This window comes from Tachysurus vachellii, chromosome 9 (genome assembly GCF_030014155.1).
Source record: "Tachysurus vachellii isolate PV-2020 chromosome 9, HZAU_Pvac_v1, whole genome shotgun sequence".
Classification (NCBI taxonomy): domain Eukaryota; kingdom Metazoa; phylum Chordata; class Actinopteri; order Siluriformes; family Bagridae; genus Tachysurus; species Tachysurus vachellii.
The window spans coordinates 11,791,765-11,809,233 of record NC_083468.1 but is presented as its reverse complement, the minus strand read 5'-3'; the positions used below and the strand labels follow the sequence as shown (position 1 = coordinate 11,809,233).

The window sequence follows — 17,469 nt, the reverse complement described above, 5'->3', positions numbered from 1 at the left end:
TTGTTAATGTGTTTTATGATTTGTTAATGTGTTTTGTGGACCGATTCAGACAATCCGGAAGAGGTAGGTATAGTTTGTGAATGGAAACTTACAGATCATTGGACAAGACACCTGTCATTAAAGATATACAGGTGAATGAAAGGTGTCTCGTCCGACGATGGTAAGTTTTCATTCACAAACTATACCAACCGCTTCCGGGTTGTCTGACTTGTTAATGTGTTTTGGGATTTGTTAATGTGTTTTGGGATTTGTTCATTTGTTTTGGGATTTGTTAATGTGTTTTGGGATTTGTTCATTTGTTTTGGGATTTGTTAATGTGTTTTCGGATTTGTTAATTTGTTTTGCACTTCCCGGCCACCGTAATGTACAGCCCTGTCTCTTATTATCTTCTGTTTTTGATTTTCATGTGGAAGAAAGCAAAATATATTATATCTTTTGCTGATTTTATTTTTCAGTGCAATTTTCATTTCCTTCTCCATTACCTTAGAGTCAGGCTTAACCAGTCATTTGAGGTACTTTCGAGATTTTTGCATACACACATTTTCGTTCCTTTCCAAAAATTAACAAAAGAGTCACTTATTACTAGAATTATTTAAATTTCTGCTGTAACAGGACTTCATATACAACCCATAATATACCCATTATATACAAACTTACTTTCAACTTCCAAGACAGTAGCTTGTACTAGGAGTGATTGAAGAGGGAGTGCTGGTTGGAGGATGAATGGTAGAGGGAAGCCCTTGAAAGGGTTCCGTGCTCTGATTAATTTTAAAATCTTGCCTAGAATCAATTTAAGCTCTGTAAATCTTTTCCTGGCTCTAGTGATATATGCAGCAAATGTATGTTTTTCCCACCAGTCCCACCTGGTTATGTTTTTGTGGACACACATTGCACACATTTGGTTTATCTGTAATCATACCCAATCTCAAAGAGTTATCAGATTGTAAGGGCAGCTCCTGTTCACAAATTGCTTCATGTCACTCCCCAGATTTTTATTTCGACCTAATTCTGAGCTCTGGCTATGTCATTCCAAACATTGGTGCATTTTGGGTCATAGTGATGCTAAAAGGGAAAATAATACCCTTAAATCCCAGCCAGGGTGTGAATATGTGAGATAATATTAACATGCATAGATTAATTAACAATTGTCAGATATTCCTGCAGTTCCTATACAGTGATACCTCAAGATACGAGTTTAATTCGTTCCGTGACCTTGCTTGTATCTCAAATTGCTCGTATCTCAAAGCAATTTTCCCCATTTAAATTAATTGAAATCCCATTAATCCGTTCCAGCTCGCAAAATTCCACTCCAGTTGTTTTGTTTGTGTTTTGAATATGAAAAATGTACAGTACCTGTATTTATAAATGACAAATATTGTATAAAAACATACAGTAAAAGAGAATGTTAAAAAAATAAACTGGTTTTACTTTACGGAAGATGCGCACGGAGGTTGAGGGAGGAATAAACAGGCGGAGGAGCTAGGAGGAATTACACTTTCACTTTCGTTCACTTACTCACCACTGTATACTCTTAATGCTACTTTACACTTAAATGGAACTTAACTTCATTTAGTGTGGGGAGAGCAGCAACTAGAAAATAGAATAGACCCATTAATATTTATGTATAACAGAACCATTAATCATGCATAGAGTTAAAAATAGGAAAGGGAAATAATAAATGGATAATTAAATAATTAGAGAGAGAGAGGGAGAGAGAGAGAAAAATATGTGGAGATTTATGACGTAAACTGGTACAATGAACACAGGTTCCGGCATGGTGGAGTCGGGGTTGGAGGAGGGAGTTTAAATCGCAGCAGCAGCGAAGTGCTAGAAGGCAGGCTCTCTGAATGGGAATTTAAATTCTCGGGTAATATGGATGTCGTAACCGGATTGGTGCGCGTCGTGGACAGCTGATTAACAGCTGATGCATGCTTGCTATATGCATGCTATATATATATATATATATATATATATATATATATATATATATATATATATATATATATATATATATATATACACACACACACACTTATTTTAACACTTCTGCAGCAATCCCACGTTACCTTTTTTTTGGCTCCAGAAGTATTGGAATACACAATGAGAAACCTCAGATATTGCAGCATGATGCTAACATGTGCCATCATGGAAACAGAAAAGTCCGCCCGGACATTCTTCTACAAAACCCTCTCTTTAACATCTCAGATACACAATAGATAAATCAGATTTATATAGATAATAGATTTAAACAGTTAATGGTAATAAGTTATAAAATTGATTTCTGTAGTGGCTATTCTCCTGTGAATTAAAATTTTATTTTTGACTATTTTTCCTGTGTTCCAGCTTCTATTACTCTGATCTGGTAATTATATATACAGTCAGGTCCATAAATATAGGGACATTGACACAATTCTAACATTTTTGGCTCTATACACCACCACAATGGATTTGAAATGAAACGAACAAGTTGTGCTTTAACTGCAGACTGTCAGCTTTAATTTGAGGGCATTTACATCCAAATCAGGGGGGGCACGGTGGCTTAGTGGTTAGCACGTTCAGGGTCCAGGGTCGGAGTTCGATTCCCGCCTCCACATTGTGTGTGTGGAGTTTGCATGTTCTCCCCGTGCCTCGGGGGTTTCCTCCTGGTACTCCGGTTTCCTCCCCCAGTCCAAAGACATGCATGGTAGGTTGATTGGCATCTCTGGAAAATTGTCCCTAGTGTGTGATTGCGTGAGTGAATGAGAGTGTGTGTTCCCTGCGATGGGTTGGCACTCCGTCCATGGTGTATCCTGCCTTGATGCCCGATGACGCCTGAGATAGGCACAGGCTCCCCGTGACCCGAGGTAGTTCGGATAAGCGGTAGAAGATGAATTAATGAATGAATGAATGACATCCAAATCAGGTGAACGGTGTAGGAATTACAACAGTTTGCATATGTGCCTCCCACTCAAGCCCGAAATTATTCATACCCTTGGCAAATTCCAAGGGTAAAATTCCAAGCTGTTTTAAAGCATCCTAATTACCCTGATTCATTGGGAATAGCTGTTTTAATCAACTCAACAGGTGAAAAACAGAAGCTCTCTGCTGTTGGTTTGGGGACAGTCATGGCTAAGACAAAGGAACTCACTGAGGACCTGCGGCTGCGCATTGTGGCTGCTCACAAGTTAGGAAAGGGCTATAAGACCTTATCTAAATGTTTTGAAGATCCAGTGGCTACAGTGCAAAGTATTATTAAAAAATTCAAGATGTTCTGCACTGTGAAAAATCTCAGAGGATGTGGCCGGATCTTCTGGGATGTATCTTCTGGGAGATGCCTGTGTCATTTCTAATCAAGGAAAAACTTGCTGGTTGAATAAAAGTAACTTTAAGTCAGAATTTGCCAGGGGTATGAATAATTATGACTTGACTGTATACAGGGAGTGCAGAATTATTAGGCAAATGAGTATTTTGACCACATCATCCTCTTTATGCATGTTGTCTTACTCCAAGCTGTATAGGCTCGAAAGCCTACAACCAATTAAGCATATTAGGTGATGTGCATCTCTGTAATGAGAAGGGGTGTGGTCTAATGACATCTACACCCTATATCAGGTGTGCATAATTATTAGGCAACTTCCTTTCCTTTGGCAAAATGGGTCAAAAGAAGGACTTGACAGGCTCCGAAAAGTCAAAAATAGTGAGATATCTTGCAGAGGGATGCAGCACTCTTAAAATTGCCAAGCTTCTGAAGCGTGATCATCGAACAATCAAGCGTTTCATTCAAAATAGTCAACAGGGTCGCAAGAAGCGTGTGGAAAAACCAAGGCGCAAAATAACTGCCCATGAACTGAGAAAAGTCAAGCGTGCAGCTGCCAAGATGCCACTTGCCACCAGTTTTGCCATATTTCAGAGCTGCAACATCACTGGAGTGCCCAAAAGCACAAGGTGTGCAATACTCAGAGACATGGCCAAGGTAAGAGAGGCTGAAAAACGACCACCACTGAACAAGACACACAAGCTGAAACGTCAAGACTGGGCCAAGAAATATCTGAAGACTGATTTTTCTAAGGTTTTATGGACTGATGAAATGAGAGTGAGTCTTGATGGGCCAGATGGATGGGCTCGTGGCTGGATCGGTAAAGGGCAGAGAGCTCCAGTCCGACTGAGACGCCAGCAAGGTGGAGGTGGAGTACTGGTTTGGGCTGGTATCATCAAAGATGAGCTTGTGGGGCCTTTTCGGGTTGAGGATGGGGTCAAGCTCAACTCCCAGTCCTACTGCCAGTTTCTGGAAGACACCTTCTTCAAGCAGTGGTACAGGAAGAAGTCTGCATCCTTCAAGAAAAACATGATTTTCATGCAGGACAATGCTCCATCACACGCGTCCAAGTACTCCACAGCGTGGCTGGCAAGAAAGGGTCTAAAAGAAGAAAAACTAATGACATGGCCTCCTTGTTCACCTGATCTGAACCCCATAGAGAACCTGTGGTCCATCATCAAATGTGAGATTTACAAGGAGGGAAAACAGTACACCTCTCTGAAGAGTGTCTGGGAGGCTGTGGTTGCTGCTGCACGCAATGTTGACGGTGAACAGATCAAAACACTGACAGAATCCATGGATGGCAGGCTTTTGAGTGTCCTTGCAAAGAAAGGTGGCTATATTGGTCACTGATTTGTTTTTGTTTTGTTTTTGAATGTCAGAAATGTATATTTGTGAATGTTGAGATGTAATATTGGTTTCACTGGTGAAAATAAATAATTGAAATGGGTATATATTTGTTTTTTGTTAAGTTGCCTAATAATTATGCACAGTAATAGTCACCTGCACACACAGATATCCTCCTAAAATAGCTAAAACTACAAACAAACTAAAAACTACTTCCAAAAATATTCAGCTTTGCTATTAATGAGTTTTTTGGGTTCATTGAGAACATGGTTGTTGTTCAATAATAAAATTAATCCTCAAAAATACAACTTCCCTAATAATTCTGCACTCCCTGTATATATATATATATATATATATATATATATATATATATATATATATATATATATATATATATTTATTTATTTCTGCAATCTCACAAGTGTTACCTTTTATTTTTGTATCAGAATTATTCAAATATCCCCTGTAGTTTTTGAGATACTCATTTAAATTAGAGCATGTCATTTTCAAAAAACAGTCAGAAAAATAGGCTTAGGGCTTAAGAGGTTTTAAATTATTTTAAAATTGTGGTCACCTTCAGCCAATGTGATTTCAGGAGGTTTTTTTTATAGTTATCACTGAACTGTTATTCATGTGTATGTTCATCTTCTTGTTGTATGTGTCTTGTCCAAAAGACTGATCTGGCCATGCATTATTTTCACAAATTTCCTGGAACTCACAGATTGCTGTTTGCATGATTTTTGTTGTTGTTATTTATGTTTACTATTGTTGTTTCGGAATGTTTTATTATTTATAGTTTTGCACATTTTGTTAGTTTTTGAAATTTGTATTTGGTTTGAAATAACACACAATGCACAATGAATGTCTCTATGAATAGCCAGAAAACAAAGCTGTTTGAAAACAAGAATTACAAGTCATGGTCTCAAGTAATTTTACAGAAATGTGTGAATTCTGGGTATACATTTTACATGTATAATTTGTTTACCTAATGAGCAAGCCAGAAGCAACAGTGGTAAGGAAAAACTCCCTAAGGTGATATGAGGAAGATATTTTGAGAAGAGCCAGATTCAAAAGGGAACCCATCCTCACCTGGGTGACAACAGATTCTAAACAATTTCCCTCCTGTAACTGATACTCAATATTCAAAAAGTGTCATTGTGTAAACAGGTACTTATGAGTTTATGAGCAACTTGAGCATTAGGGGTATTTCAGAGTTCTTTATAGTTATCAGCTGATAAAAACACTGAATGCAAAGCAGGAATCTGATGGTATCATTGGGACACACTACCACAATTAGACAGTTGGGCTGTATTAAAAAAAAAAGTAATGTATAATTTTCAGCTGTCCAATTTTGGTTAGCCCATGCCCATTAAAGCCTTAGATTCCAGCTCTTGGATGAAAGGAGTGGAACCCAGTTTGGTCTTTTGTTGTTATAGTCCATCCACCTTAAGTTTCAACCTTTTTTGCATGATAAGTTTTCTGTTTATTGCAGTTTCAAAAAGTGATAATTTGGTTTATTATATCCTTTTTTTGCAGCTCAAGCCATCTGGCCATTTTCCTCTCTTGTCGACCCATGTCCTTAATGTTTTTTTAATCATCATTCTGTGTAAACTATAGAGTCACTGTTGTGTCCCAGGAGAATCAGCACTTGCTAAAATACTCAAACCAGACCATTCTGATGTTTGATGTAAACAATAACTGATGCTCTTGTCCAGTATCCACATGATTTTGCATTGCGCTACTGCCGCATGATTGTTTCATAACGTCGCTGTCGGGCGGAAACCTCCTATGTCCAAATTTGGTCAATTTCATATTTTTTCACATATCGATGCTATTGGTCAGTCCCCACGTGGGTCTGTTATTTTTACAAGTTATTAACCAATCTGAAGTCTTGAAAATAGCTTGAGCGCAACTCCACTGAACACTTCAACTGTCTGAGAAATCCCGTAACTCCACCTCTTCTTCACTCCGCGGGAGAGCTTCACAGCATATTTCTCCTCAAGATTAAGAGTTGCTTATCGTGTTTTGTATTGCTTCACTTATAGCTCTTAAATCTTTAAAATAGAGTTTAGGAAGATGTATGTAACTACAGTCATTAGCTTTGGTTAACTATTGAAGCCTTGTCTCTTGTCAAAAGGCTCAATGTGACCGCAGACTTTATTGAACACTGCTGGCAGCAGCGACATCTGTGTCCGTACCATTCTTATCAATGACAGCATAATCTCGTATCTCCCTGCTCCCGTCATAAAGCTTGTATCTCCGATAAAATGTGACTTTGGGAAAATGTTGTGTTAATGTTGGTACACAACAGTATGATAGCAATATAAGGTATAATAACAACTTTAATGATATAATGTTTAATAACAAAAAAATACGGCGTTTTTTTTATTTCCTGAAAAATAATGGCTTTGGAGATACGAGGATTCCGCCCGACAGCGACGATAACTGTCTAAATGAGCATATATGCATGTCTTCCTTTTAAACTTGATGGAGTCTATTTTTAAATGAGAATACTTGTTCCCTTTCCTGTTTTATTTACAGTATGTGGGCATAGTCTATTACATATTAACACACACACATATAATTTAATACACACATACAGAATGCATAAAGGTCCTTTTAACATCTTTCTGGTACGTGTACAGAAGTTATTACCCCTTCGGTTCATGAAAACAATTTAAAAAAAATAGTGCTTCTTCACATAACTTTTTTCAAAATAAGAAGGTTCCATATTATAGAGTAACAATATGTAAGTTTCCATGATCATATTGCTTTGGTTAAAACTAAAATGTAATCAAATTAACAAGGATCTCATCCCACAGCACCAGCTATTGTGGTATGGTTTAACATTATTGTCTCTTGGATTTTATATCTCTGTCTCCCATGTTTTTGGCTGTAGATACACAAGACAGGCTAGCCAAGAGGTTTTCACCTGTTGGAGTGTTCAACTTTACCACTATGCTCCTGAGCCCAGGAGATAACACTCTATACATAGGTGCACGAGAAGTTCTGTTTGCACTTAATCTCAGCGATATCAGCAGATTGCAACTGCACCGCAATGTGAGTTTGTATGTGCCTATACATATGAGATAATATACCAAAAATTAGAAATTTGTTTTAATTTGTTGGCATTTACATGTACATCTCTTAAAAAATTTATGAAAGGTATCGTTGATAAAGAATATTTTTATATGTGATAAAAAACTGAACCTTGTTAGATTGATGTTTAAACAATCCATAGCCTTTTTGAAAGTGAAGATTGCATTTGCTAGTAAAGGCTGATAAGTAGGCTGATTTAGTAGTAAACTAAAATTTACTAGAGAGCTGCTTATGGGAGTGAAGATCTTGCAGGGCTACATTTGGAATGGGCTCACTAATCTTTATTGATGATGTAATTCATGATCATAGCAGCAGATTGATTTCAGAATTATGCAGATCCATTCTGTCTGCCAAGCTATAGAGAATTGCATTGCTGCAATTGTGACAACACAGAAAAATGCTATATGGACCACCTATAACATCTTTGCTGCTTTCTATATTTAATGTTTACATCCACTGTATTTTACTAATTGCTCTTTATTCGTTACAAAACTGTGTATTGGTCATCACTGCACTGTCCTCTATATATTAATATACTATTCTATCTTGCACTCTTGGCATGTGATTGCCCATTTTTTGCAGATCACGTGGAGCACAACAGAAAGAAAACGAGAAGAGTGTAGCTTTAAAGGCAAAAATCTACACGTAAGTGGATCCTTAAATGTCCTGACTTATAATCATTAATACATTAATAAATTATTTAAAATTATAAATATAAACACAATTCAAAATTTTAAATTAAAAAGTAATTTTATTTCATAATTTTATGATCGATATTAATTATATTTACCATAATGTAATTTAGCATACCTTATCCTATTACCTTATAATATATACAGTTATTAATTGAGTAGTTTTGTTGTGAGGATATAAAGAATGCCTCTTGAGCTTCTAAAGAAACAGAAAGACAATGTTTATGTTACTCTTGGTTGATTGAGAGAGGTGAGCATTTCTATCATAAGACTACCCGCTGGACCCAGAAGGAGAAAGGGATAAAAGAAAAAAAAATTATATTGAATTACTTATTAACATAATATTAGCATTAAAATGGATTTTTGTGAACAAAACTGAAATCTTTAAATCATGGAAAATTGCACATTCTTTCAGACTCATAGCATTCTTTCAGACATTGTTTCCTAGCATATATCGATGCATGGATTTCCCCTAATAAGTTCATGCACTAAACTAATCTGATAAATAAATTATTTTGAAAGGAGAGTGGGAACTTCAGCCATTTCTGAAGTGCAATATGTACACAGTACACAAAGTGTAATTGCACTCATTAACCTATCATGAATGGCGATTTAATTTGGGTCTGGTGGATGGTGTAAACAGAACACCGTATTAACCCTGTCAAATTACTCAAGTGTAGGTTTGGAAAATAAACAAAGCAGTGAAACTACTGGAGATCAAAATGTAGATAACGTATACCCTATGAAAAATAAAATACATATTGCAACACAAATTCCTTGATATTGATACAGTATGTAAAGCTAAACAGCACTTCAGTCCTAAAATCTACAGTGGTGTGAAAGTGTTTGCCCCTTCCTGATTTTTTATGTTCGTCACACTTTAATGTTTCAGATCATCAAACAAATGTAAATATTAGTCAAAGATGACACAAGAAAACACAACATGTAGTTTTTAAATGATGGTTTTTATTATTATGGTAAAACAAAATTCAAATCTACATGGCCCTGTGTGAAAAAGTGCTGCCCCTAAACCTAATAACTGGTTGGGCCACCCTTAGCAGCAAGAACTGTAATCAAGCATTTGTGATAACTTGCAAGGAGTCTGTTACATTGCTGTGGAGGAATTTTGGTCCACTCATATTTGCAGAATTGTTGTAAGTTGGCCACATTGGGAGGTTTTTGAGCATGAACCACCTTTTTAAGGTAATGCTGCAGCATCTCAATAGGATTCAGGTCAGGACTTTGACTAGGCCACTCCAAAGTCTATATTTTGTTTTTCTTCAGCCATTCAGAGGTGAACTGTGTTTTTTGGATCATTGTCCTGCTGTAGAACCCAAGTTCACTTAAGGTTGAGGTCACGAACAAATATCCGCACATTGTCCTTCAGGACTTTTTGATAGACAACAGAATTCATGGTTTCATTTATCACAGCACGTCTTCCAGGTCCTGAAGCAGCAAAACAATTAAATTCAATTTCAATTCAAATTTATTTGTATAGCGCTTTTTACAATTGAAATTGTCTCAAAACAGCTTTACACTGTCTTTTGTCCTGCACTGTCTTGTTTTTCTTGTCTTGCACTGTTTGCACCAGGTTGCACAGTTGCACTTTAGGTGGCTAGGACTACTTACTAAGTCCATAGCTCTGTCTTTGTTTTGTGTGGCACCATGGTCCTGGAGAAACGTTGTCTCATTAATAAAAGCTTCTTGACTATGACTTGACTCTGAGAAAATATAAAACAGCCCCTTGTGGGTTTGGATTTTGTCTTCCCTTAATAAAAAAACAAATTCATTTAAAAATTGCATGTTGAGTTTATTTGTTATCTTTGACTAATATTTAAATTTGTTTGATCTGAAACATTAAAGTGTGACAACTGTGCAAAAAAATAAAAAATCAGGAAGGGGTGAACACTTTTTCACACCATTGTAAATGCTAAATTGTAGGTGAGGTTGTTTCCTGGGTCTTCCACTAGGACACTGACTGGAATACTAAAATTTTTAAAAATAAATAAGTAAATCACCTAAAAAACATTATAATTAACTAAAAAAGTTATTAGTTTAATAGTGTGCAAATTTGTTGCTATTCCTTGGTATCCTAAGCAAGGCTCCAGGGCAATTTTGTCTTTTTGTGATTCAAAAGATTGATTTGTTGCCTCTGTGTGCTTTTGTATAAGTATTAACATGGGATCTGATATGAAATACTGATAGTGGTCATTCTGTTTCTCTGTCTTTTTCATCCGGTCTCATGCTGTTGATTTACCAGACCGACTGTTTCAATTATATTAAGATTTTACTGCGTGTAAATGCCACTCATCTATATGTGTGTGGAACGTATGCCTTCAGCCCTGTGTGTGCTCACATTGTAAGTACATATTTATTTTATTACTGTACCTAGCAAGTGATACATGAAAATTTCATGTAATGTTATAAATTAAAATTATAATGTATTTTATTTCTCTATTACGCTTCCCAAAGACAATATTAATAATTATTTGATCAATAAGAGTTGCACATTTGCAAAGAGTGACAATAGTTTAATGACATAATGTGGAATGCAATGCAATTTCAAAAAGACTAATATTATTAAATTGATTTCCTCTACAGAACACAAAGGAATTCTCTCTGGTGCGCAGCAGTACAGGGGATATTGTGACCGAGGACGGTCGCAATCACTGCCCTTATAATCCAGAATATAAGTCCACTGCCATCATGGCTGGTATGCATAGCCTTATTTGTCAATATTTTAGTAAAGTTAGTTGTATTTGTGCTCATAAACCAGACTGAAATCCAATATTCCACCAAACAGTTTTCTGTCTATTAAAGTTCAAGTGCATGGACATATGTATTGTCTTGCTTTCTTTATGTTACCATATATTCCATATTATTTAATTAATAACAGTAATTAGTAATTTAGAAAGAAAGTCTTTAACTGTCCTGTAGATTTATGTGACAGGCCTAGGGCAAACATAATCAACTATATAATTTATATGCCAAGCCCGATTGTCCAGCTGTGTGCTTTTTTGGGTTGGAGGCATCACTTTGCAGTCCTCCACAGTGTCTCTATTTGGTCTCTGGGGCTGGCACCAGGGCTGTAGCTCGAGCAATGAAACTTTGTCAATGCGTTAATAGGAGACCACCCCCAGCACACTAGGATCTCATTCTTTAGTATCTCATATTTGGTGGCCTCCTCTGTAGTGAGCATAGAGTAGGACACTTGGACCTCCCTGGAAAGGAAGGGATCGACGAAGCAGGCTAAGTCATCCTTGTGCCACTATTTTCTGTTCTCCCAAATGAATGCAGGTAGGCTTTGACATCATCCTTGTTGCTTAATTTGGTAAGGAGTCATTGGTCATCTGGTCAATGGTAAGAGAGAGGATCAGCTATGTTGAGGGATAGTTTCTTCAGAGAGATTAGTTCTGTGGTGACGATGTGTAGGCTTTGAGCCAGCTCCTGGTTCACCACATGCTGCTGAAGGCTTGAGCATAGGGTCCATTTTGGGTTTGTAGTTTGGGTCTGATTTTATGCCTTCATTCCCTACCAATGTAGCAACCACAAATGCAATGGGCTGAACAAATACACCAGAGATGAGGATAGTGGAAAACTGCTTTTTCATTAACAAAAAAGATGAAGATGGTTGACGTGAGGTTCAAAAAGGAATGTGGACGGTCTTTGTGTGGTGGTGCTATACCAGGCATATTTGGTAAAGGACCCAAGAAGCTTGTGGGAGCTTCTGCAAACAGAAATATGGATCAATTCCTCTGCCCACTTGATTTCTTACCTCCCTGTATATGTGGCATACTAGATACTATCCTGGAGCATGAGGAGTTTTTGCCAGCTTTTTCTGCTGGACCCACCCTGCAGCCATATGCTTCTCTGCTTTTTCCAATAAGTGTGCTGAATTGAAGCTGTTCTTTTAGCACCCAGACATTAGTCATGTAAGGAGCGTGATTTAGTGTGGGCTACGCCGTCACAACTTATAATACACAGTGCAGAACCTTTTTAAGTTGTAGTTTGTTGTTCAAATTAAAACCCTTTTGCCCTTTTATTTGGTTATGTGGGGTTAAACAATTTATTTATTTATATAGATTTATTTGGATTTAATTACATACCAATCCACTGGTCTGATAGTGATTTCAAGTTGACAGTTTGAGAATTGGCATAATTTAAAGTAATACCTATAGCATTCGTATTGATTTTTCCTTTTACAGTTTTTAAGTACCTATTAGTGATGCTTGCTATTTAATGCAACTCATAGTAAAGCATCACTATTCTCGCAAAGCTTTTATTAGTGATGGCTGTATAGAAAACCAGCAATATTGTTATCTCACATAAATCTTATTATTGAGAAAAATGGCATCTTCCTTGCACAAATTGTACTACAGACATGTCTTATTGAGAAGAAGTATACTCTGACATTTATCAGACATATGATGTTCAAGTTGGGGACACGGTGGCTTAGTGGTTAGCACGTTCGCCTCACACCTCCAGGGTAGGGGTTCGATTCCCGCCTCCACCTTGTGTGTGTGGAGTTTGCATGTTCTCCCCGTGCCTCGGGGTTTCCTCCGGGTACTCCGGTTTCCTCCCCCGGTCCAAAGACATGCATGCTAGGTTGATTGGCATCTCTGGAAAATTGTCCGTAGTGTGTGATTGTGTGAGTGTGTGTGTGTGTGTGTGCGTGTGCCCTGCGATGGGTTGGCACTCCGTCCAGGGTGTATCCTGCCTTAATGCCCGATGACGCCTGGGGCACAGGGGCACTGGGGCACGGGGCACAGGCTCCCCGTGACCCGAGGTAGTTCGGATAAGCGGTAGAAGATGAATGAATGAATGATGTTCAAGCAGTGAATGAAAAATCAGGGAGAAAAAAATCAGCATATTTACATTGTCTGAATATTTACAGCCTATCTTACATTGTACTTGATTCAAACTGTCAGAACTCAGACACAAGGCCTGAACCCTCTATTATCTTCTTCAACTCAGACATTGTTTGGCTGATATGCTTGTATCACATATGCTCATCTCACCTATAAGGGACCTGGAATATATGAAATTCCATGTCAAATGGAATTACATTAATGTAAAATTAGATTAGAGAAAGAAACAGACAAATGGAGACATGGTTTAGATAACTACATATATTGATATATCCATCTATATACAGTATATATAACTGTAAACTGTGGTTTAGCTTCCAAGCGAGGGCAATTGACTGTCCATTTTTGAATTATCATGCCAGTAGTGGTCTCTTTTTCACAGAGCTTTTTGCTGATGGTCTTGTAGCCCATTCTGTCCTTGTGCAGGTCTACAATTTTGTCCCCGACATCCTTTGACAGCTCTTTCGTCTTGCGCTTGGTGGTGGAGATGTTTGGATGGAAGAGATTGATTGTGTTACAGGTGTCTTTTATTGACAAAAATGCAGAGATTAGGAATACTTTCCTAAAAGGTACAGGATTAATTAGACCGGTCTGTGGGGGTCAGAATTCCTGCTGGTTGGTAGGGGATCAAATACATAGTTCCCTCGATAATTTAATTTATAACCTTTTTTTTCTAGATTTTTGTTGATATTTTGTTAAAACAAACCTACCAAAAATTATAGATCATTAATTTATTTGTAAGGGGCTTACAAAATCACCAGATCAAATAATTATTTCCTCTCATTGTATATATGTGCATCAATACAATCCTGTCTCGGCAGTCTACAGACAATTCCTTGGACTCCATGGCATCTGACATGCACTCTTAACTGTGGGACCTTATATACTGTAGTCAAGTGTGTGACTTAGCAAATCATGTCCATTCAACTGAATTAACCACAGGTGCACTCCAATCAAGTTGTAGAAACATCTCAAGTATGATTAGTGGAAACAGAAGGCACCTGAGTTCAATTTTGAGTGTCATGGCAATGGCTGTGAATACTTACGTACATGTGAGTAGGGTTTTTTTTTGCAAAGATTTCAAACAAACTTCTTTCAATTTGTCATTATGGGGTATTGTTTGTATAATTTGAGGACAATAATAAAGGCTGTGACATGACATAAAATATGGAAAAAATGAAGCGCTTGTATCTTATTCACAGCACCTGTTAGTTGGTATATATTAGGCAGCAAGTAATTATTTTGTCCCCAGTGTTGATGTTTTAGAAGCAGGAAAAATGGGCAAGCATAAGGATTTGAGTAAGTTTGACAAGGGCCTAATTGTGATTGTTAGATGACTAGGTCAGAGCATCTCCAAAACTGCAGTGCTTGTGGGGTGTTCCCAGTCTGCAGTGGTCAGTATCTACCAAAAGTTGAACCTGCAACAGGGTCATGAAGCCTGGCAAATGTGGTCCGATCCAACTGTTGTAGTTTAAATTGCTGAAGGAGTTAATGCTGCTTCTGATGGAAATGTGTCAGAATACACAGTGCATCACACTGTACCACCTACCTAAGCATTGTTGCAGACCATGAACACCCTTTCATGGAAATAGTATTCCCTGATGGCTATGGCCTGTTTCAGCAGGATAATGTGCTGTGTCTCAAATAAAAAAATGTTCAGGAATCGTTTTTATGTGCACAACATGTTTGAGGTGATAACCTCCAAATCCCCCAGATCTTAATCTAATCGAACATCTGTGTTATGTGCTCCCTGCTGAAAAATCCAGCATAAACCAGCATGAATTCCATGCTGGTCCAGGCTAGTTTTACTGGTTCATGCTGGTATAGTGTTGGTATAATGCTGGTCAGTGCTGGTATAGCTGGGTGGCCAGCATAGTCATGGTGTTATCAAGCAAAACAGGGCTGGTGTAGCTTGTTAACCAGTATGATCTTGCTGGAATGAGCTTATGGGAACAAGCTTTATTTTTGCTTGTGTATGTTTCTATGTAACACATTAATATAAGATTAAAACATGATATATTGGAATATACTTAATTATAAGTGTGTTATTTCTTTTGCTCCCTCTTTTGAATAAAGAACTGAAATAACAAAGCTTAAAAAGCTTTGAATAACAAAGAATAAAAACATTTAAAAATCGTTCATTAAGGATTAAAGTGTCTCCACAAATTAAACATAGTAATACCTACAAATGTTGACTTCCCGGGCTCCATGAGGGAAGCAGCATATAAATCATACAGAATGATGGTTTTTGAAAACATACATACATACACTATATATATATATATATACACACACACACACACACACACATACATACATACACACAGTCAGGTCCATAAATATTGGGATATCGACAGAATTCTAACATTTTTGGCTCTATACACCACCACAATGGATTTGAAATGAAACGAACAAGTTGTGCTTTATCTGCAGACTGTCAGCTTTAATTTGAGGGCATTTACATCCAAATCAGGTGAACGGTGTAGGAATTACAACAGTTTGCATATGTGCCTCCCACTTGTTAAGGGACCAAATGTAATGGGACAGAATAATAATCATAAATCAAACTTTCACTTTAATACTTGGTTGCAAATCCTTTACAGTCAATTACAGCCTTAAGTCTGGAACGCTTAGACATCACCAGATGCTGGGTTTTATCCTGGTGATGCTCTGCCAGGCCTCTACTGTCTTCAGTTCCTGCTTGTTCTTGGGGCATTTTCCCTTCAGTTTTGTCTTCAGCAAGTGAAATGCATGCTCAATCGGATTCAGGTCAGGTGATTGACTTGGCCATTGCATAACATTCCATTTTTTTCCCTTAAAAAACTCTGGTTGCTTTTGCAGTATGCTTTGGGTCATTGTCCATCTGCACTGTGAAGTGCCGTCCAATGAGTTCTGAAGCATTTGGCTGAATATGAGCAGATAATATTGCCCGAAACACTTCAGAATTCATTCTGCTGCTTTTGTCAGCAGTCACATCATCGAGAACCAGTTCCATTGGCAGCCATACATGCCCACACTACCACCACCATGCTTCACTGATGAGGTGGTATGCTTAGGATCATGAGCAGTTCCTTTCCTTCTCCATACTCTTCTCTTCCCATCACTCTGGTACAAGTTGATCTTGGTCTCCAGAACTGTGGAGGCTTTTTTAGATGTTGTTTGGCAAACTCTAATCTGGCCTTCCTGTTTTTGAGGCTCACCAATGGTTTACATCTTGTGGTGAACCCTCTGTATTCACACTGGTGAAGTCTTCTCTTGATTGTTGACTTTGACACACATACACCTACCTCCTGGAGAGTGTTCTTGATCTGGCCAACTGTTGAAGGGTGTTTTCTTCACCAGGGAAAGAATTCTTCGGTCATCCACCACAGTTGTTTTCCGTGTTCTTTCGGGTCTTTTGGTGTTGCTGAGCTCACCGGTGCATTCCTTCTTTTTAAGAATGTTCCAAACAGTTGTTTTGGCCATGCCTAATGTTTTTGCTATCTCTCTGATGGGTTTGTTTTGTTTTTTCAGCTTAATGATGGCTTGCTTCACTGTTAGTGACAGCTCTTTGGATCTCATCTTGGAGAGTTGACAGCAACAGATTCCAAGTGCAAATAGCACACTTGAAATGAACTCTGGACCTTTTATCTGCTCATTGTAATTGGTATAATGAGGGAATAACACACACCTGGCCATGGAACAGCTGAGAAGCCAATTGGCCCATTACTTTTGGTCCCTTAACAAGTGGGAGGCACATATGCAAACTGTTGTAATTCCTACACCGTTCACCTGATTTGGGTGTAAATGCCCTCAAATTAAAGCTGACAGTCTGCAGTTAAAGAACAACTTGTTTGTTTCATTTCAAATCCATTGTGGTGGTGTATAGAGCCAAAAATGTTAGAATTGTGTCGATGTCCCAATATTTATGGACCTGGCTGTATATAATCCATTTGTCTCAATTAAGAAGTAGTTGTTTGTTGTTTTTTTTAGTAAAGCAGTAATGTGAAGAGATATTACCCAGCATCAGCGTTGCTATGCAACCTTTAAAGCAACTATGTTCACGAAGGTAAATGTAGTTCCTGCACTTTCCAAAAATAAATCTCGCAATGTTTTCGACTACATTATATACCTTACAGTGTTTATCGAAATTAGTATAAGTGCACGTGTTCCAGATCATCATGTTTTT

General features: G+C 37.7%; 1 protein-coding gene across 4 annotated transcripts in view; it reads left to right on the top strand.

Moving 5' to 3' along the window:
* sema4ba (sema domain, immunoglobulin domain (Ig), transmembrane domain (TM) and short cytoplasmic domain, (semaphorin) 4Ba) overlaps nt 1–17,469 on the top strand; it is a 102,154-nt gene that overhangs the window by 18,600 nt on the left and 66,085 nt on the right. For all 4 annotated transcript variants that reach the window (XM_060877699.1, XM_060877700.1, XM_060877701.1 and 1 more), the window contains 4 exons: nt 7,542–7,702; nt 8,324–8,386; nt 10,694–10,792; nt 11,035–11,146. In XM_060877699.1, coding sequence (XP_060733682.1) covers nt 7,542–7,702; nt 8,324–8,386; nt 10,694–10,792; nt 11,035–11,146 — 435 coding nt within the window. The remainder of the gene's footprint in view (nt 1–7,541; nt 7,703–8,323; nt 8,387–10,693; nt 10,793–11,034; nt 11,147–17,469) is intronic.